The sequence below is a fragment of the Scyliorhinus torazame genome, chromosome 13, assembly GCF_047496885.1.
Source record: "Scyliorhinus torazame isolate Kashiwa2021f chromosome 13, sScyTor2.1, whole genome shotgun sequence".
Lineage (NCBI taxonomy): Eukaryota > Metazoa > Chordata > Chondrichthyes > Carcharhiniformes > Scyliorhinidae > Scyliorhinus > Scyliorhinus torazame.
In genome coordinates this window covers 227,455,847-227,476,828 of record NC_092719.1, presented here as the reverse complement: position 1 = coordinate 227,476,828, position 20,982 = coordinate 227,455,847, and the positions used below count along the sequence as shown (strand labels likewise).

General features: G+C 49.2%; 1 protein-coding gene across 1 annotated transcript in view; it reads left to right on the top strand.

The window, feature by feature from the left end:
- LOC140388655 (cytochrome b-c1 complex subunit 1, mitochondrial-like) overlaps positions 1-20,982 on the top strand; it is a 43,628-nt gene that overhangs the window by 15,651 nt on the left and 6,995 nt on the right. The window contains exons 6-10 of the mRNA XM_072473132.1: positions 4,926-5,005; positions 6,616-6,731; positions 9,731-9,874; positions 17,571-17,731; positions 20,194-20,279. Coding sequence (XP_072329233.1) covers positions 4,926-5,005; positions 6,616-6,731; positions 9,731-9,874; positions 17,571-17,731; positions 20,194-20,279 — 587 coding nt within the window. The remainder of the gene's footprint in view (positions 1-4,925; positions 5,006-6,615; positions 6,732-9,730; positions 9,875-17,570; positions 17,732-20,193; positions 20,280-20,982) is intronic.

The window sequence follows — 20,982 nt, the reverse complement described above, 5'->3', positions numbered from 1 at the left end:
TCCTCCCATCTGCTCCATAAATCCCTTACGCACCTTGGCCGCTGCCGGCCTTCTCCCGGTCCTGGATCTGGACCGGTCCAGCACTGTGTTAAAGTGCCCCCCCCCCCCCCCCCCATCAACAAGTTTCCCGCCTCCAGGTCCGGGATACGTCCCAGCATTCGCTTCATGAATCCCGCATCATCCCAGTTCGGGGCGTATACGTTCACCGGCACCACCGCCTCACCTTGCAATCTGCCACTCACCATCACGTACCTGCCCCCACTATCCACCACTATGGTCTTAGCCTCGGACAATACCCGTTTCCCCACCAGTATTGCCACCCCTCTGTTTTTTGCATCTAACCCTGAGTGGAGCACCTGTCCCACCCATCCTTTCCTTAGTCTAACCTGATCCGCCAATTTCAGGTGCGTCTCCTGGAGCATAACCGCGTCCGCCTTCAGTCTCTTTAAGTGCGCAAACACCCTTGCCCTCTTAATCGGCCCATTTAAACCTCTCACATTCCACGTGATCAGCCGGGTTGGGGGGCCATTTCCCCCCCCCCCCCCCTCGTCGGCTAGCCATCCCCTTTTTTAAGCCAGCTCCTCACCCAGGTCCCACAAACCCGTCTGTCCCCCAGACGGCGCCCTCCCGTCCCGACCACCTCGTCTCGTATCAGCTCCCCCTTACCCTCAGCAGCAGCAACCCAGTTAATCCCCCCCCCCCCCCCCCCCCCCCCGCTAGATTCCCCTCTAGCTTGATTACTCCCCCCATATTGCTTCCGGGAGTCAGCTAACTCTGGCTGACCTCGGCTTCCCCCGTTTATCCTTTGACCTCCCTGCGTGTGAGGCTCCCTTCCTTCCTGCGCCCTTTTTCCCGCCACAATTTCCATAGCGCGGGAGAAAACCCGCACTTCCATCTCGGCCCCGCCCCTAGTGGCGCTGTTCCCTCATTCCCCTTCCCTGTCCCCTTTTCCACCGGCGCCCACGTTTCTTCGTGTGTCCCCCCCCTCGGGGGGGGGGGGGGGGAGAGAAAAAATTCCCTGGCCAACATTATTACATATTAGCTCTCCCCACTTTACATTTCTATGCCACCACCTCGCTACCTCTCTCCAAACATCGATTTCTCAAGTCTAGTCCAATTTCTCTTCCTGAATGAATGTCCATGCCTCCTCCGCCGTCTCGAAGTAGTGGTGTTTGACCCACAATCTTGCCGGCTGCAGCATTCCAAATTTTACTTTCTTCATATGGAGCACCGCCTTGGCCCGATTGAAACCCGCCCTCCTTCTCGCCACCTCCGCACTCCAGTCTTGATACACGCGTATCACCGCGTTCTCCCACTTGCTACTCTGTGTCTTCTTAGCCCAGCTCAGGACCATCTCTCGGTCCCTGTAGCGATGGAACTTCACCACTATTGCTCTTGGTGTTTCCCCTGCCTTTGGTCTTCTCACGAGGACCTGGTACGCTCCCTCCACTTCCAGGGGGCCCGTTTCGGGCCTCAGCTCCCATTAGAGTATGGAGCATCGTACTCACATACGCCCCAGCATCAGCTCCCTCTGTTCCTTCGGGGAGACCTAAAATCCGTAGGTTCTTCCTCCTCGAGCTGTTCTCCAGGGCTTCCAGCCTTTCTATGCACCTCTTGTGTAGTGCCTCGTGCGTCTCCGTTTTTACCACCAGGCCCTGTATCTCGTCTTCGTTCTCGGCTGCCTTTGCCTTCACTCCACGGAGCTCCATCGCCTGGACCTTTTGTGTTTCCTTTAGTCCCTCGATTGCCAGTAACATCGGCGGCAGCACCTCTTTCTTGAGCTCCTCCACACATCGTCAGAGGAACTCCTGCTGTTCCGGGCCCCATACCATCTGGGCTCCCTCGGCCGCCATCTTGCTTCTCCTTTCTCTTCTCTGCCGCTGCTCCAGAGGATCCTCCGCAATCTGGCAACTACTATCGCTTCTTTCCATCCACACCCGGGGGGGACTCCTTTCTTTGTCACCTCACACTGGGTATGGCCGTTAAAAATTTCCGTTGGGGCTCCCGATAAGAGCCCAAAAGTCCGTTAAAACGGGAGGTGCCGAAACGTGCGGCTTAGCTGGTCATCGCCGCAACCGGAAGTCCCAATCTTGGTTTTGTCTGTAAACTTATAATTCCCCCATATTCTCATCTGATTGATTTATTGTCACATATACCGAAGTGCGGTGAAAAGTATTTTTATATCATTTATAGCGTGGATCTCGCCCCCACAACCCAGGGTAGGTGGATTGGTCACACTTTAGTTGGGGGGAAAAAATGAATTGGGCACTTTAAATTTAAAAAAGAATAGCTGTTCTCCAGTCTTCTGGAAGGAGCGGAATTAAAACCTGCGTCAACGCCCCTGTAAATTTCTCCCACCAGCCTGGGATGCAATTCATCCGGGCCTGGGGACTCGTCTATTTTTAAGCCTCCAAAACCTCCTCACTTCCTTTGTCAAACTGCTCAAGATCCTCTCAGTCCCATTTCCTGAATTCTGTACCTACACCCTAGCAATGTCCTATGGCTTCACACAGATTGCCCCTTTGGTCTCTAATGGGCCCTACTCTTTCCCTGGTTAATCTCTTCCCCTTAATGCATTTATAGAATATCTTGGGCTCTCCCTAATCTCATTCGCAAGTCCTTTTTCATCCCCCTTTTTGCTCTTATTGTTTTCTTAAATTTCCTCTTGCATTTCCTATATTCCGCTAGGGCTGCAGTTGAATTTCTCCCTTTGGACTTGCTAAAAGCCTTTCTCTTCCTCCTTATCCAGTCCTGGATTGTCCGAACAGGCGCCACATGTCCTAGACATCCAGGGTTCCCTGAACCTATTGCTCCTACATTTCCCCCTGGAGGGAACATGTTGAAATGAAATGAATGAATGAAAATCACTTATTGTCACAAGTAGGCTTCAAATGAAGTTAGTGAAAATCCCCTAGTCGCCATATCCCGGCGCCTGTTCGGGGAGGCTGGTATGGGAATATGTACTCTCTCCGTTTCCTTTTTGAATGCCCTCTGCTGCTGCTGTAGATTTCCCCACAAGAAGCTGTTCTCAGTCAACTTTGGGCAGATCCTGCCTTATTTTAGTAAAATCTGCCTTGTCATCTGTAGGTCATCTTTTTCCTTGTCCATAACAAATTTGAACCATATCGTGTTGTGGTCACTATCACTAAACTGCTCCCCCACTGCCACATTGAGCACTTGTCTGGCCTCGTTCCCCAGAACCAGATCCAGCTCAGCTCCACCTCTTGTTGGGCCTTCGACATATTGATACAAAAAACTCCCTTGAATACATTACAAGAAATCTTTTTTTTTTAAATTGATTACATGCTGCATCTGCATGCTAATTATTTGTGACCCCTCCATGCGAACTTCGAACCCTCTGCACTTCAGCATTCTGCAGTCAATCTCCATTTAAGTAATATTCAGCCTTTTAATTCTTCCTGCCAAAGTGAACACTTTCACAATTTCCCATATTATACTCCCATCTGCCAGATTTTACCCACTCAACCTATCAATATCCATAAGACATAGGAGCAGAATTAGGCCACTCGGCCCATCGAGTCTGCTCCGCCATTCAATCATAGCTGATATTTTCTCATCCCCATTCTCCTGCCGTCTCCCCATAACCCCTGATCCCCTTATTTATCAAGAACCTATCTATCTCTGTCTTAAAGACACTCAGTGAAATGGCCTCCCCAACCTTCTGCGGCAAAGAGTTCCACAGATTCACCACCCTCTGGCTGAAGAAATTCCTCCTCATCTCTTGTTTTAAAGGATCGTCCCTTTAGTCTGAGATTGTGTCCTCTGCTTCTAGTTTTTCCTACAACTGGAAACATCCTGTCCACGTCCACTCTCCATATCCATCTGCAAACTCCTTATGTGCTCTTCACAACATACTTTCCTATCTATCTTTGTGTCATCTGCAAATCTAGCTCCCCTCACTATGTCTTTAATATAAATTATAAAGTATCAGGCTTGCGATGGCAAAGTGAAAGGGTGAGGAAGCGGACAAGGTGGCTCCCCCAGTAAAGCTGATCCTTTTGCCCTTCTTTCTGGCACCATAGACTGTTTACTTTTCAGGAACCCTTGTAATTTAGTGGAATAGAGTTTGTACCTTTCTGAGGTGCCCAGGAGAGACAAAAACAAGAAGGATTTGAGCGGAAATCTGTCAGTGTGGTGTTGTTGAAGGGGGAGGGGGGTGTTAGTGTTCGTTTGCTGCTGGTTTCCCTGGGTTCTCCTTTGCCGAGCCGTCTGACTTTGCTCAGTGGCCGTCTTGGGTAGATTTCCTTACTTTATCTTTTCAGTGTCCCTTGTGTGGTATCTCTTTTGGGAAGGACTGACTCTGGATGAAGGGGTGGTGGGAGACCTCCAATCCGTTTGGTTACTTGATCAGCCACGATCACCTTGAGGGTGTTAGACTCGGGAGGCTAAATTGCAGACATCCGCTCCTAGGTCATGTGTTCTAGGGAGGAGATGCTCTGGCTGATTTTGCAATCCAGCTCTTGGTCTGTAACACTGTAGGTAACAGATGAGGAACATATCAACCAAGATAGAATGGCACAGCAGAACCTGATGGGCCGAATGGCCTAATTCTGCTCCTATATCTTATGAACCTGAGGTGGCAGCCTTTAATTTCCTTTATTGAGAATCTAGACACCGCCAGCTGTTGAGGGGTTTAGTTGTAGTGTGACTGCACTCATTTGCATTCCTCAGATGGGGTGAATAGTCCACGATTCTGTTCAATCCGCTTGTTCCAACACAAATCTAAATCAAAACTAAATCTAATTTCATTCTTTGGCACCAACCTGCCCCGTCTCTCCATTGCCAATTGTACAATCTTTTTGCCAAGTTTAAGTTCTCGTGTGGGCAGCCTGCCATTGAACATTCTAATAAACACCTGATTGATTCTTTCTTCCATTTGAAGCATTATCTTCTTTGCTGTTTAGGTCTCTGAGTCACAGCAATCTTGCAGAGTTCATGGCCAATCACTACAAAGCTCCCCGAATAGTTGTGGCTGCATCAGGAGGTGAGAAGCGATTGACCGCGACCTCAGCTGGTGGATAGTTTTCACCGGACTTCAGGAAGGGTGTTGGGATGTGGTACAACGGAGATTTCCGAGATTAGTATCAGGGATGAGGGACTTAGTTAAGGAGAGACTGGAAAGCTGAGGCTGTTCTCCTTACAGCAGAAAAGGTTAAAGCATTATTTAATAACTGTTCAAAATTGTGATTTAGATCGAGTAAATAAAGAACTTTAAAATGGTGGAAAGGTTGGAAACCAGAGGAGACAGGCTGAAGGTAATTGGCAAAAAAAAAGGAAAATTACTTATAAACAATACCTTTTATAATAATCTTTATTAGTGTTAGAAGTAGGCTTAATTAGCACTGCAATGAAGTTACTGTGAAACTCCCCAAGTCGCCACACTCCGGCACCTGTTCGGGTACACGGAGGGAGAATTCAGAATGTCCAAATGACCTAACAGCACGTCTTTCGGGACTTGTGGGAGGAAACCGGAGCACCCGGAGGAAACTCACGCAGACACGGGGAGAACGTGCAGACTCCGCACAGACAGTGACCCAAGCCGGGAATCGAACCTGGGACCCTGGAGCTGTGAAGCAACAGTGCTAACCACTGTGCTACCGTGCCGCCCACGCACTGAGCTGTTGTAATCTGGAATATGCTGCCTGAAAATTCGCTGGAAGCAGTGGAGTTGCCTCTTAACTGCCCCCCCCCCCCCTGAAATGGCCGAGCAAGTATCTCACCTCAAGGGCAATTAGGGATGAGCAACAGATACTGCCCCAGCCAGTGACCCCCGCACCCTCTGAAAGAATAAATAACATAATAATATTCAGTGGTAACTTTCAAAAGGGGAAGTGGATAAATGTGTGAAGGGGGACATTATCTGGGGAAAAACAGTGGGAACAGGAGTCTTTAGATGACTCGCTCAAAGAGCTAGAACACGGTTGATTGGCCTCCTGTCCTGTGCTGTTCGATCATTTGAATTACAAGGTAAAATTAAGCAATTACGCTTCAGGATTAATGACAGTGATGTGACGCCTGTGGGATAATTTCAGTGTGTGTGAGGTGGTTGTGGATAATTTCAGTGTGGGGGGTGGTTGTGGTTAATGACAGTGTGTGTGGGTGGTTGTGGTTAATGACAGTGTGTGTGGGGTGGTTGTGGTTAATTTCATTGTGTGGGGGGTGGTTGTTGTTAATTTCAGTGTGGGGTGGTTGTGGTTAATTTCAGTGTGTGGGGTGGTTGTGGTTAATTTCATTGTGTGTGGGGTGGTTGTGGTTAATTTCATTGTGTGGGGGTGGTTGTTAATTTCAGTGTGGGGTGGTTGTGGTTAATGACAGTGTGTGTGGGTGGTTGTGGTTAATGACAGTGTGTGTGGGGTGGTTGTGGTTAATTTCAGTGTGGGGGTGGTTGTGGTTAATTTCATTGTGTGGGGGGTGGTTGTTAATTTCAGTGTGGGGGGGTGGTTGTGGTTAATTTCAGTGTGTGTGGGGGGGGTGGTTGTGGTTAATTACAGTGTGGGGGGTGGTTGTGGTTAATTACAGTGTGGGGGGGGTGGTTGTGTTGTCTGTGGATTTATTTCAGTGTACGCTCTGCTTTCCTGCCCCACCCCCCACCAGGTATTCGCCATGACGAGGTGCTGGGCCTGGCTAAACAGCATTTTGGAGAAATTCCCTTCACGTACAAGGATGATGTGATCCCAGTGTTGGCTCCTTGTCGCTTCACGGGAAGTCAGGTCAGTCCTACGGTGTCACAAACCTGTCAATCTACCCTCATCAGCCTGTTGGTCTTTTCCCCTGTGCCCTGACTTATCTTAACCTGGCACAGAAAGATCCCAGCTTCCATCTCCATAGTGAGCCACATTCACTGATTTAAGCAGGGCAACAGTTAGGGCTCTTAAATACACCCAGTCAGGAAAGGTGACTGGGGCCAAACCTTAAAATGGCAAAGGGAAATGTGTGCAGAAATGGAGGAGGTGGGATTGGTTACTGGGGAGAGGATGAGGGACTGGGATTGGCCACTGGGGAATGGGCATGGGGCTGTGATTGGTCACTGGGGAGAGGGTAGTGGCTGTGATTGGTCACTGGGGAGTGGGTATGAGACTGTGATTGGTCACTGGGGAGTGTGAAAGGTTGGGATTGGTCACGGTGAGGTGTGCAGTGGGTGAGGGGCTGTGATTGGTCACGGTGAGGGTGGGGAGTGGGTAGTGTGAAAGATTGGGATTGGTCACGGCGAGGGTGGGGAGCGGGGGAGGGGCTTGGATTTGTCGCGATGGGGAGTGGGGGAGGGGCTAGAATTGGTGTGGGTGGGGAGTGGGGGAGGGGCTGGGATTGGTCTTGGTGAGGATAGGAAAGGGGCTGGGATTGGTCTTGGTGGGGGAGGGGCTGGGATTGGTCTCGGTGAGGGTGGGGGAGGGGCTGGGATTGGTCGCGGTGGGGAGTGGGGGAGGGGCTGGGATTGGTCTCAGTGAGGGTGGGGACTGGGGGAGGGAATTAATGAATTGAAGCTGGAGCAGGTTTGAGTTTGAGACAAGTTGCAGAATTGGAGAGACTGGCTTCAGCTGAGCTGTGGGGGGAGCATGCTAAGAAGAGCCAGGAGGGGACATGAGAAGTCTTTGGCAGGTAGGATCAAGGATAACCCTAAAGCTTTCTATAGATATGTCAGGAATAAAAGAATGACTCGGGTAAGAGTAGGGCCAGTCAAGGACAGTAGTGGGAAGTTGTGCTTGGAGTCCGAGGAGATAGGAGAGGTGCTAAATGAATATTTTTCGTCAGTATTCACACAGGAAAAAGACAATGTTGTCGAGGAGAATACTGAGATTCAAACTACTAGACTAGAAGGGCTTGAGGTTCATAAGGAGGAGGTGTTAGCAATTCTGGAAATGGTGAAAATAGATGAGGCCCCTGGGCCGGATGGGATTTATCCTGGGATTCTCTGGGAAGCCAGGGAGGAGATTGCTGAGCCTTTGGCTTTGGTCTTTAAGTCATCTTTGTCAACAGGAATAGTGCCAGAAGACTGGAGGATAGCAAATGTTGTCCCCTTGTTCAAGAAGGGGAGTAGAGACAACCCTGGTAACCATAGACCAGTGAGCCTTACTTCTGTTGTGGGCAAAATCTTGGAAAGGTTTATAAGAGATAGGGTGTATAATCATCTGGAAAGGAATAATTTGATGAGACATAGTCAACACGGTTTCGTGAAGGGTAGGTCGTGCCTCACAAACCTTATTGAGTTCTTTGAGAAGGTGACCAAACAGGTGGATGAGGGTAAAGCAGTTGATGTGGTGTTTATAGATTTCAGTAATGCGTTTGATAAGGTTCCCCACGGTAGGCTACAGCAGAAAATACGGAAGCATGGGATTCAGGGAGATTTAGCAGTTTGGATCAGAAATTGGCTAGCTGGAAGAAGACCAGTTACTAGTGGTGTACCACAAGGATCTGTTTTGGGGCCACTGCTGTTTGTCATTTTTATAAATGACCTGGAGGAGGGTGTAGAAGGATGGGTGAATAAATTTGCAGATGACACTAAAGTCGGTGGAGTTGTGGACAGTGCGGAAGGATGTTGCAAGTTACAGAGGGACATAGATAAGCTGCAGCGCTGGGCTAAGAGGTGGCAAATGGAGTTTAATGCAGAAAAGTGTGAGGTGATTCATTTTGGAAGGAATAACAGGAAGACAGAGTACTGGGCTAATGGTAAGATTCTTGGCAGTGTGGATGAGCAGAGAGATCTCGGTGTCCATGTACATAGATCCCTGAAAGTTGCCACTCAGGTTGAGAGGGTTGTTAAGAAGGCGTACGGTGTGTTAGCTTTTATTGGTAGCGGGATTGAGTTTCGGAGCCATGAGGTCATGTTGCAGCTGTACAAAACTCTGGTGCGGCCGCATTTGGAGTATTGCGTGCAATTCTGGTCGCCGCATTATAGGAAGGATGTGGAAGTATTGGAAAGGGTGCAGAGGAGATTTACCAGAATGTTGCCTGGTATGGAGGGAAGATTTTATGAGGAAAGGCTGAGGGACTTGAGGCTGTTTTCATTCGAGAGAAGAAGGTTAAGAGGTCACTTAATTGAGGCATACAAGATGATCAGAAGATTGGATAGGGTGGACAGTGAGAGCCTTTTTCCTCGGATGGTGATGTCTAGCACGAGGAGACATAGCTTTAAATTGAGGAGAGATAGATATAAAACATGTCAGAGGTAGGTTCTTTACTCAGAGTAGTAAGGGTGTGGAATGCCCTGCCTGCAACAGTAGTGGACTCGCCAACACTAAGGGTATTCAAATGGTCATTGGATAGACATATGGACGATAAGGGAATAGTGTAGATGGGCTTTAGAGTGGTTTCACAGGTCGGCTCAACATCGAGGGCCGAAGGGCCTGTACTGCGCTGTAATGTTCTATGTTCTATTATCGGAGTTCCACAGGCCGGGAATGTTCTGTAATGAACTGTCTGAGCCGCGGGGATTGGGTTAAGATTCGAGTTATATGGTTAAATTGGGCATACATTGGCCGATTTAAGTTTCCATTCCGCCGGTGTGCATGGTCACTTGGGCAGCTGCAAGTTCCTTGATCTCAGCCCTGGTTATCTTTCATACATACGTGGACTTTGAACGGGGATAGAATGTGCCTCACTGATCCACGCGGTTTAATACCTACCGTCACCCTGGCAGCAGTCAGCCACTTCAGTGCATGGAGTTGAAAACTGTTTTTGTTGTGTGAGGTTGAACACTCCTTCTCCATTTCAGCTTCTTGTGCGGGATGATGCGATGCCGTTAGCACACATTGCCATTGCTGTGGAGGGTGTTGGATCGTCCAATCCTGATATGGTCCCCCTCTCGATTGGCAGCACACTCATTGGAAACTGGGACCGCACGTATGGGGGAGGGGCGGTGAGTAGCTGGTATAATTCAGGAAGTGCTCAAGACGCTCTTTCTGGAGCAGCAGGATTGATTTTATTGTCACATGTACCGAAGTACAGTGAAAAGTATTTTTCTGCGGCCAAGGGAACGTACACAGTACGTACACTGTTGACAAAAAGAATAACCAACAAAGTACATTGACAAATGGTACATCAACAAATTGTGATTGGTTACAGTGCAGAACAAGGGGCCAAACAAAGCAAATACATGAGCAAGAGCAGCATAGGGCGTCGTGAATAGTGTTCTTACAGGGAACAGATCAGTCCGAGGGGGAGTCGTTGAGGAGTCTGGTAGCTGTGGGGAAGAAGCTGTTCCTATGTCTGGATGTGCAGGTCTTCAGACTTCTGTATCTTCTGACTTTCACATCTGCAGTGGCAGGAATCGAACCCGGTCCCCGGAGCATAACTCAGGGTCTCTGGATTACTAGACCAGCGACAATACCACTACACCACTGCCTCCCCTTTGACTGCACAAGCAGTCTGTCGATGGGCAATTGCTGCCATTCTATGTCCTCAAAAGAAGCAAAGCTTTAATTTTCATATTTTCACCTTTCTTTTGGAATCCATCCACCGAGGCCATTGGAGTGAAGGTGATAGGAGCAGGGGGAGAGCCTGCTCTGCCAATCAATGAGATCGTGGCTGATCTACACTTCGCCATCTGTCCCCCATAACCCTTCACTCCATTATCAATCAGAAATCTGTCTGACTCGGCCTTGACTGAGCCTCGGCCTTGACTGACACTAACCACCCTCTGAAAGGAAACACTTCTCCTCACCTCCATCTCAAACGCTTCCAGGGAACCGTTCTAACCTCCTGCAGTCCCCTCTCTGGTGAGACCTACTCTAACCCTGACCTATAACCCTCGGAGACCACTGCCCTAAATCTTAACTCTGACCTCTAACCCTCTGTGACCACTGTCCTACTGTTAACTCTGACCTCTAACCCTCTGTGACCACTGCCTTAACTCGAAGTCTGACCTCTAACTCTCGGAGACCACTGCCCTACTTTTAATTCTGACCTCTAACCCTCTGTGACCACTGTCCTACTGTTAACTCTGACCTCTAACCCTCTGTGACCACTGCCTTAACTCGAAGTCTGACCTCTAACTCTCGGAGACCACTGCCCTACTTTTAATTCTGACCTCTAACCCTCTGAGACTGCTGCCCTACTCTAACTCTACCTCTAACCCTCTGAGACCACTGCCCTACTCTAACTCTGACCTGCCCTCCTCTAACTCTGACCTCTAACCCTCGGAGACCACTGCCCTACTCTAACTCTACCTCTAACCCTCTGAGACCACTGCCCTAACTCTATCTCTGACCTGCCCTCCTCTAACTCTGACCTCTAACCCTCGGAGACCACTGCCCTACTCTAACTCTGACCTGCTCTACTCTAACTCTGACCTCTAACCCTCTGACACCACTGCCCTAACTCTAACCTCTAATCCTCTGAGACCATTGTCCTAACTCTAACTCTGACCTCTTGTGAAGCCTGACTTTGCTCGCTCCATCATTAGTGGCCATGGTATCAGTTAGTGCCTGGACCCTAAGCTCCGAGATTCTGACCGTACACCTCTCCCCCTGTCTTACATTCCAACCTTAACTTAAGAACTAGGAGCAGGAGTCGGCCATCTGGCCCCTTGAGCCTGCTCCGCCATTCAATGGTTGATCTTCTGTGGACTCAGCTCCACTTTCCGGCCCGAACACCATAACCCTTAATCCCTTTATTCTTCAAAAAACGATCTATCTTTATCTTAAAAACATTTAATGAAGGAGCCTCTACTGCTTCACTGGGCAGGGAATTCCATAGATTCACAACCTTTTGGATGAAGAAGTTCCTCTTAAACTCAGTCCTAAACCTACTTCCCCTTATTTTGAGGCTATGCCCCCTAGTTCTGCTTTCACCCGCCAGTGGAAACAACCTGCCCGCATATATCCTATCTATTCCCTTCATAATCTTATATGTTTCTATAAGATCCCCCCTCATCCTTCTAAATTCCAACGAGTACAGTCCCAGTCTACTCAACCTCTCCTCGTAATCCAACCCCTTCAGCTCTGGGATTATGAGAGCTGGGATTCAGCTCTCCTCTGCACACCCTCCAGTGCCAGTAAGTCCTTTCTCAAGTAAGGAGACCAAAACTGAACACAATACTCCAGGTGTGGCCTCACTAACACCTTATACAATTGCAGCATAACCTCCCTAGTCTTAAACTCCATCCCTCTAGCAATGGACAAAATTCCATTTGCCGCCTTAATCACCTGTTGCACCTGTAAACCAACTTTTTGCGACTCATGCACTAGCACACCCAGGTCTCTCTGCACAGCAGCATGTTTTAATATTTTATCATTTAAATAATAATCCCTTTTGCTGTTATTCCTACAAAAATGGATAACCTCACATTTGTCAACATTGTATTCCATCTGCCAGACCCTAGCCCATTCACTTAGCCTATCCAAACCCCTCTGCAGACTTCCAGTATCCTCTGCACTTTTTGCTTTACCACTCATCTTAGTGTCGTCTGCAAACTTGGACACTTTGCCCTTGGTCCCCAACTCCAAATCATCTATGTAAATTGTGAACAGTTGTGGGCCCAACACTGATCCCTGAGGGACACCACTAGCTACTAATTGCCAACCAGAGAAACATCCATTAATCCCCACTCTTTGCTTTCTATTAATTAACCAATCCTCTATCCATGCTACTACTTTCCCCTTAATGCCATGCATCTTTATCTTATGCAGCAACCTTTTGTGTGGCACCTTGTCAAAGGCTTTCTGGAAATCCAGATATACCACATCCATTGGCTTCCTGTTATCTACCGCATTGGTAATGTCCTCAAAAAATTCCACTAAATTAGTTAGGCACGACCTGCCCTTTATGAACCCATGCTGCGTCTGCCCAATGGGACAATTTCCATCCAGATGCCTCACTATTTCTTCCTTGATGATAGATTCCAGCATCTTCCCTACTACCGAAGTTAAGCTCACTGGTCTATAATTACCCGCTTTCTGCTTACCTCCTTTTTTAAACAGTGGTGTCACGTTTGCTAATTTCCAATCTTCCGGGACCACCCCAGAGTCTAGTGAATTTTGGTAAATTATCACTAGTGCATTTGCAATTTCCCTAGCCATCTCTTTTAGCAGTCTGGGATGCATTCCATCAGGGCCAGGAGACTTGTCTACCTTTAGCCCCATTAACTTGCCCATCACTACCTCCTTGGTGATAAAAATCCTCTCAAGGTCCTCACCTGTCATAGCCTAATTTCTATCATCACTGGCATGTTATTTGTGTCTTCCACTGTGAAGACCGACCCAAAAAACCTGTTCAGTTCCTCAGCCATTTCCTCATCTCCCATTATTATCCAAAGATGTGCGGGTTAGGTGGATTGGCCATGCTAAATTGCCCATAGTGTCCAAAATTGTTGGGTGGGGTTACTGGGTTATGGGGAACGGGTGGAGGTGTGGACCTTGGGTGGGGTGCTCTTTCCAAGAGCCGGTGCAGACTCGATGGGCCGAATGGCCTCCTTCTGCACTGTAAATTCTATGATTATTAAATCTCCCTTCTCGTCCTCTAAAGGCCCAATATTTACCTTAGCCACTCTTTTTTGTTTTATATATTTGTAGAAACTTTTACTATCTGTTTTTATATTCTGAGCAAGTTTACTCTCATAATCTATCTTACTCTTCTTTATAGCCTTTTTAGTAGCTTTCTGTTGCCCCCTAAAGATTTCCCAGTCCTCTAGTCTCCCACTAATCTTTGCCACTTTGTATGCTTTTTCCTTCAATTTGATACTCTTCCTTATTTCCTTAGATATCCACGGTCGATTTTCCCTCTTTCTACCGTCCTTCCTTTTTGTTGGTATAAACCTTTGCTGATCACCGTGTAAAATCTCTTGGAAGGTTCTCCACTGTTCCTCAACTGTTTCACCATAAAGTCTTTGCTCCCAGTCTACCTTAGCTAGTTCTTCTCTCATCCCATTGTAATCTCCTTTGTTTAAGCACAAAACACTAGTGTTTGATTTCACCTTCTCACCCTCCATCTGTATTTTAAATTCCACCATATTGTGGTCACTCCTTCCGAGAGGATCCCTAACTATGAGATCATGAATCAATCCTGTCTCATAACACAGGACCAGATCTAGGACCGCTTGTTCCCTCGTAGGTTCCATTACATACTGTTCTAGGAAACTATCGCGGATACTTTCTGTAAACTCCTCCTCAAGGCTGCCTTGACTGACCTGGTTAAACCAATCGACATGAAATGAAATGAAAATCGCTTATTGTCACAAGTAGGCTTCAATGAAGTTACTGTGAAAAGCCCCTAGTCACCACATTCCGGTGGCCTGTTCGGGGAGGCTGGTACGGGAATTGAACCGTGCTGCTGGCCTGCTTGGTCTGCTTTAAAAGCCAACGATTTAGCCCTGTGCTAAACCAGCCCCATGTAGATTAAAATCCCCCATGATAACTGCTGTACCATTTCTACATGTATCTGTTATTTCTTTGTTTATTGCCTGCCCCACCATAATGTTACTATTTGGTGGCCTATAGACTACTCCTATCAGTGACTTTTTCACCTTACTATTCCTGATTTCCACCCAAATGGATTCAACCTTATCCTCCATAGCACCGATGTCATCCCTTACTGTTGCCCGGATGTCATCCTTAAATAACAGAGCTCCACCACCTCCCTTATCATCCACTCTGTCCTTCCGAATAGTTTGATAGCCTCGGATATTTAACTCCCAGTCGTGACCATCCTTTAACCATGTTTTAGTAATGGCCGCTAAATCATAGTCATTCACGATGATTTGCGCCATCAACTCATTTACCTTATTCCGAATAGCAAAGAACAAAGAAATGTACAGCACAGGAACAGGCCCTTCGGCCCTCCAAGCCCGTGCCGACCATGCTGCCCGACTAAACTACAGTCTTCTGCACTTCCTGGGTCCGTATCCCTCTATTCCCATCCTATTCATGTATTTGTCAAGATGCCCCTTAAATGTCACTATCGTCCCTGCTTCCACCACCTCCTCCGGTAGCGAGTTCCAGGCACCCACTACCCTCTGTGTAAAAAAAACTTGCCTCGTACATCTACTCTAAACCTTGCCCCTCTCACCTTAAACCTATGCCCCCTAGTAATTGACCCCTCTACCCCGGGGAAAAGCCTCTGACTATCCACTCTGTCTATGCCCCTCATAATTTTGTAGACCTCTATCAGTTCGCCCCTCAACCTCCTTCGTTCCAGTGAAAATTCCAGTGTATTCAACTGCTCCTCATAGCTAATGCCCTCCATACCAGGCAACATTCTGGTAAATCTCTTCTGCACCCTCTCTAAAGCCTCCACATCCTTCTGGTAGTGTGGCGACCAGAATTGAACATTATACTCCAAGTGTGGCCTAACTAAGGTTCTATACTAAGGAATATTACGAGCATTCAGGTAAAGTACACTTATGTTGGCTTTTTTACCTCTGTTTTGAATCTTAACACCTCGTTTAGTAACCTCTCCTAAGTTATATTTCCTCTTTACTTTTCTCCTAACTTTCCTTGTCGTTGAACCCATATCTTCATGTAACAACCTGCCGCGTCGCTTACCATTAATGTTTTTACTTCCCGTTTTATTTCTTTTAGTATTCCTGGTCCTATTCACTGAGCTCCCCTCAGTCACTGTACCTTGTACTGTCGCCCTTTTGGATTTTTGACTATGGCTTCTCTGCCTTATACTTTCCCCCTTACTGCCTTTTGTTTCTGTCCCTGTTCTACTACCTTCCAACTTCCTGCATCGGTTCCCATCCCCCTAACAATGTTCCTTAAAACAGATCTCTGACCTTGCTTACGCTCAGCTGTCCCAATAGCATCTTATGTGACATGATGTGAAATTTGTAAACACAGCTGTGAAGTACCTTGTGATGTTTTACTTCATGGAAGGTACTGTATAAATGCGGGTTATTGCAGAGTGTGGAGCAGTATTAAAAGCTGCTGAAAGGTTCCTGGAACAACCCTGTTATTCAAAATAAAAGCAAATTACTGCAGATGCTGGAATCTGAAACCAAAGAGAAAATGCTGGAAAATCTCAGCAGGTCTGGCAGCGTCTGTAGGGAGAGAAAAGAGCTAACGTTTTGAGTCCAGATGACCTTTTGTCAAAGGGTTATTCAAAATCTGTTATTCTAAATCTGCAGAAGTCAGGCCGCCAGAAATCCAGGGCTCACTGGATCATTGACCAGTCAGCCTGGGATAGTAATAGAATTTAAATGGGAGTGTTTGATGGGTACAGTGTGTGATGGGGATGGGGTGTGTGCGACGGGGACAGGGTGTGTGCGACGGGGACAGGGTGTGTGCGACGGGGACAGGGTGTGTGCGACGGGGACAGGGTGTGTGTGACGGGGACAGGGTGTGTGTGACGGGGACAGGATGTGTGTGACGGGGACAGGATGTGTGTGACGGGGACAGGGTGTGTGTGTGACGGGGACAGGGTGTGTGCGACGGGGACAGGGTGTGTGCGACGGGGACAGGGTGTGTGCGACGGGGACAGGGTGTGTGTGACGGGGACAGGGTGTGTGTGACGGGGACAGGGTGTGTGTGACGGGGACAGGATGTGTGTGACGGGGACAGGGTGTGTGTGTGACGGGGACAGGGTGTGTGTGACGGGGACAGGGTGTGTGTGACGGGGACAGGGTGTGTGTGACGGGGACAGGGTGTGTGCGACGGGGACAGGGTGTGTGCGACGGGGACAGGGTGTGTGCGACGGGGACAGTGTGCGCGACGGGGACAGGGTGTGTGCGACGGGGACAGGGTGTGTGCGACGGGGACAGGGTGTGTGCGACGGGGACAGTGTGCGCGACGGGGACAGTGTGCGCGCGACGGGGACAGGGTGTGCGCGACGGGGACAGGGTGTGCGCGACGGGGACAGGGTGTGCGCGACGGGGACAAGGTGTGCGCGACGGGGACAGGGTGTGCGCGACGGGGACAGGGTGTGCGCGACGGGGACAGGGTGTGCGCGACGGGGACAGGGTGTGCGCGACGGGGACAGGGTGTGCGCGACGGGGACAGGGTGTGCGCGACGGACAGGGTGTGCGCGACGGGGACAGGGTGAGCGCGACGGGGACAGGGTGAGCGCGACGGGGACAGGGTGTGCGCGACGGGGACAGGGTGTGCGCGACGGGGACAGGGTGTGCGCGACGGGGACAGGGTGTGCGCGACGGGGACAGGGTGTGCGCGACGGGGACAGGGTGTGCGCGACGGGGACAGGGTGTGCGCGACGGGGACAGGGTGTGCGCGACGGGGACAGGGTGTGCGCGCGACGGGGACAGGGTGTGCGCGCGACGGGGACAGGGTGTGCGCGCGACGGGGACAGGGTGTGCGCGCGACGGGGACAGGGTGTGCGCGCGACGGGGACAGGGTGTGCGCGCGACGGGGACAGGGTGTGCGCGCGACGGGGACAGGGTGTGCGCGCGACGGGGACAGGGTGTGCGCGCGACGGGGACAGGGTGTGCGCGCGACGGGGACAGGGTGTGCGCGCGACGGGGACAGGGTGTGCGCGCGACGGGGACAGGGTGTGCGCGCGACGGGGACAGGGTGTGCGCGCGACGGGGACAGGGTGTGCACGCGACGGGGACAGGGTGTGTGAGACGGGGACAGGGTACAATGATTGAATCTCCTTTCTTTCTGCAGAATCAGTCTAGTCGCCTGGCGCAGATTTCAGTTGAGAATAAACTGGGTCACAGCTTCCAGTCGTTCAATACGTGTTACTCTGACACAGGACTGTGGGGGATACACCTAGTCTGTGATGGATTGAGCATTGAAGATATGCTGCACTTTGCCCAGGGAGAATGGTAAATGCTCTGCTCTTGATTCTGGTTCTGGGATATGATTGGGATACCAGATGGGCTACATCCTAGAGTTGTAAAGGAGATAGCTGAAGAAATAGTGGAGGCGTTAGTTATGATCTTTCAAAAGTCACTGGAGTCAGGGAAAGTCCCAGAGGATTGGAAAATTGCTGTTGTAACCCCCCTGTTTAAGAAGGGAACAAGGAAAAAGATGGAAAATTATAGGCCAATTAGCCTAACCTCGGTTGGTGGCAAGATTCTAGAATCCATTGTTAAGGATGAGATTTCTAAATTCTTGGAAGTGCAGGGTCGGATTAGGACAAGCCAGCATGGATTTAGTAAGGGGAAGTCGTGCCTGACAAACCTGTTAGAGTTCTTTGAAGAGATAACAAATAGGTTAGACCAAGGAGAGCCAATGGATGTTATCTATCTTGACTTCCAAAAGGCCTTTGATAAGGTGCCTCACGGGAGACTGCTGAGTAAAATAAGGGCCCATGGTATTCGAGGCAAGGTACTAACATGGATTGACGATTGGCTGTCAGGCAGAAGGCAGAGAGTTGGGATAAAAGGTTCTTTTTCGGAATGGCAACCGGTGACAAGTGGTGTCCCGCAGGGTTCAGTGTTGGGGCCACAGCTGTTCTCTTTATATATTAACGGTCTAGATGACGGGACTGGGGGCATTCTGGCTAAGTTTGCCGATGATACAAAGATAGGTGGAGGGGCAGGTAGTATGGAGGAGGTGGGGAGGCTGCAGAAAGATTTAGAGTTTAGGAGAGTGGTCCAAGAAATGGCTGATGAAATTCAACGTGGGCAAGTGTGAGGTCTTGCACTTTGGAAAAAAGAATAGAGGCATGGACTATTTTCTAAACGGTGACAAAATTCATAATGCTGAAGTGCAAAGGGACTTGGGAGTCCTAGTCCAGGATTCTCTAAAGGTAAACTTGCAGGTTGAGTCCGTAATTAAGAAAGCAAATGCAATGTTGTCATTTATCTCAAGAGGCTTGGAATATAAAAGCAGGGATGTACTTCTGAAGCTTTATAAAGCATTAGTTAGGCCCCATTTAGAATACTGTGAGCAATTTTGGGCCCCACACCTCAGGAAGGACATACTGGCACTGGAGCGGGTCCAGCGGAGATTCACACGGATGATCCCAGGAATGGTAGGCCTAACATACGATGAACGTCTGAGGATCCTGGGATTATATTCATTGGAGTTTAGGAGGTTGAGGGGAGATCTAATAGAAACTTACAAGATAATGAATGGCTTAGATAGGGTGGATGTAGTGAAGTTGTTTCCATTAGCAGGGGAGACTAGGACCCGGGGGCACAGCCTTAGAATAAAAGGGAGTCACTTTAGAACAGAGATGAGGAGAGATTTCTTCAGCCAGAGAGTGGTGGGTCTGTGGAATTCATTGCCACAGAGGGCGGTGGAGGCCGGGACGTTGAGTGTCTTTCAGACAGAAGTTGATAAATTCTTGATTTCTCGAGGAATTAAGGGCTGTGGAGAGAGAGCGGGTAAATGGAGTTGAAATCGGCCATGATTGAATGGTGGAGTGGACTCGATGGGCCGAATGGCCTTACTTCCGCTCCTATGACTTATGGTCTTATGATTCCTCCAGTCTGGCGCCACTAACTGTAATCTGTTGATGAAAAATTAGAAGTTATCCAATTGTCCACATTAAGCATTATAAATGAGGGAGTTCTGGCGCAGTGGTTAGTGCATCCCCACGGTGCCAAGGACCAGGGTGGCACGATGGCACAGAGGTTAGCACTGCCGCCTCGTGGCAACGAGGACCACAGCGGCACAGTGGTTTTTACCGCATCATTACAGGACAGCACGGTGACACTGCACTACCGCCTCCCGGAGTGGCACTGTGGTGCAGCGGTTAGCACTGCTGCCTCACGGCGCCGAGGACCCGGGTTCGATCCCGAATCTGTCCGTGAGGAGTTTGCACATTCTCCCCGTGTCTGCGTGGATTTCACCCCCACAACCCATAGATGTGCAGGGTAGGTGGATTGGCCACAATAAATTGACCCTTAATTGGAAAATTTGTTTTAAAATAAAATAAATGAGGGAGTTTATTGCAAAGAATTCAAATGATCAAATACAGTCTGCACTTTGGCACATGAGAGGTTTGGTCCTGTGACAATAGCTGTAGGGCCAGAGTCTAAGGAAAGGCTCGCAGACTGATCCAGGCCAGGAGACAGCTTCATGCGGTCACTGTGTCTGATCTTGGCTGGCAGGACCCGGGGGTTTCTGCAGCTGAGGAGCCGGCGAGGTTCCCTTCTAATCAGTGACCACTCACCTCCGCTGTGTGAGGGACTCCGATCCAGAAGAAGGTTGTTCACACCCCCGCCTTACTGGGGGAGAGACAGGGGGGGGGGAGATGTGGGGAGAGGTCAATGGGAGGGGGTGGCATGTTTTCCCATTAACATTTTGAATGGTGGTGCTTTGTGGCTCTGTTTAGGATGCGTCTTTGCACAAGTGTGACCGAGAGTGAAGTGACTCGAGCCAAGAATACACTGAAGACACACATGGTGGCACATTTGGATGGTAAGCTGAAAAGCAGTTGGAGAAATTCTGGACAATAGGAGGCCATTCAGCCCCTCATCTCTCTCCCATTTATTTAGATTCTCTCTGATCTGTAATTTAACTCCATTTTCTTTCGTTTGTTCCATGTGCCCCCTGGCCCTTTCTGAACAAAACAATTCTGCTTCACTGTCAGGCTGAAAGCTCCCCCCCTTTTCGCAGGGGAGAGTTCCAGATTTCTGCTCACTGTGTGACCAATCGCTTCCTGATATCACCCTGAATGGCCTGGCTCCAGGTTCCACCCCGTGTTCTGGACTGAGCCCAGCTGGAGGGAATAATTTCTATCTATCATCTGATCAAATCCTTTTAATGTTTAAAACATGTTGAGCAGTTTTCAACATCAAAACGTGCCTCAATGACGACCGACCAGTGGCCCTGACTTCAGTCGTAATGAAGTGCTTCGAGAGGTTGATCATGAAGCGCATCACCTCCATACTCCCAGAACGCCTTGATCCACTGCAATTTGCATACCGCTGCAACCGGTCCACATCAGACACCATTTCCCTGGCCCTACACTCATCCCTAGAGCATCTCGAAAACAAGGACTCCTACATTAGACTCCTATTTATTGACTACAGCTCCGCCTTCCAACACCATAATCCCAGCCAAGCTCATATCAAAGCTCCAAAACCTAGGACTTGTCTCCCCACTCTGCAACTGGATCCTC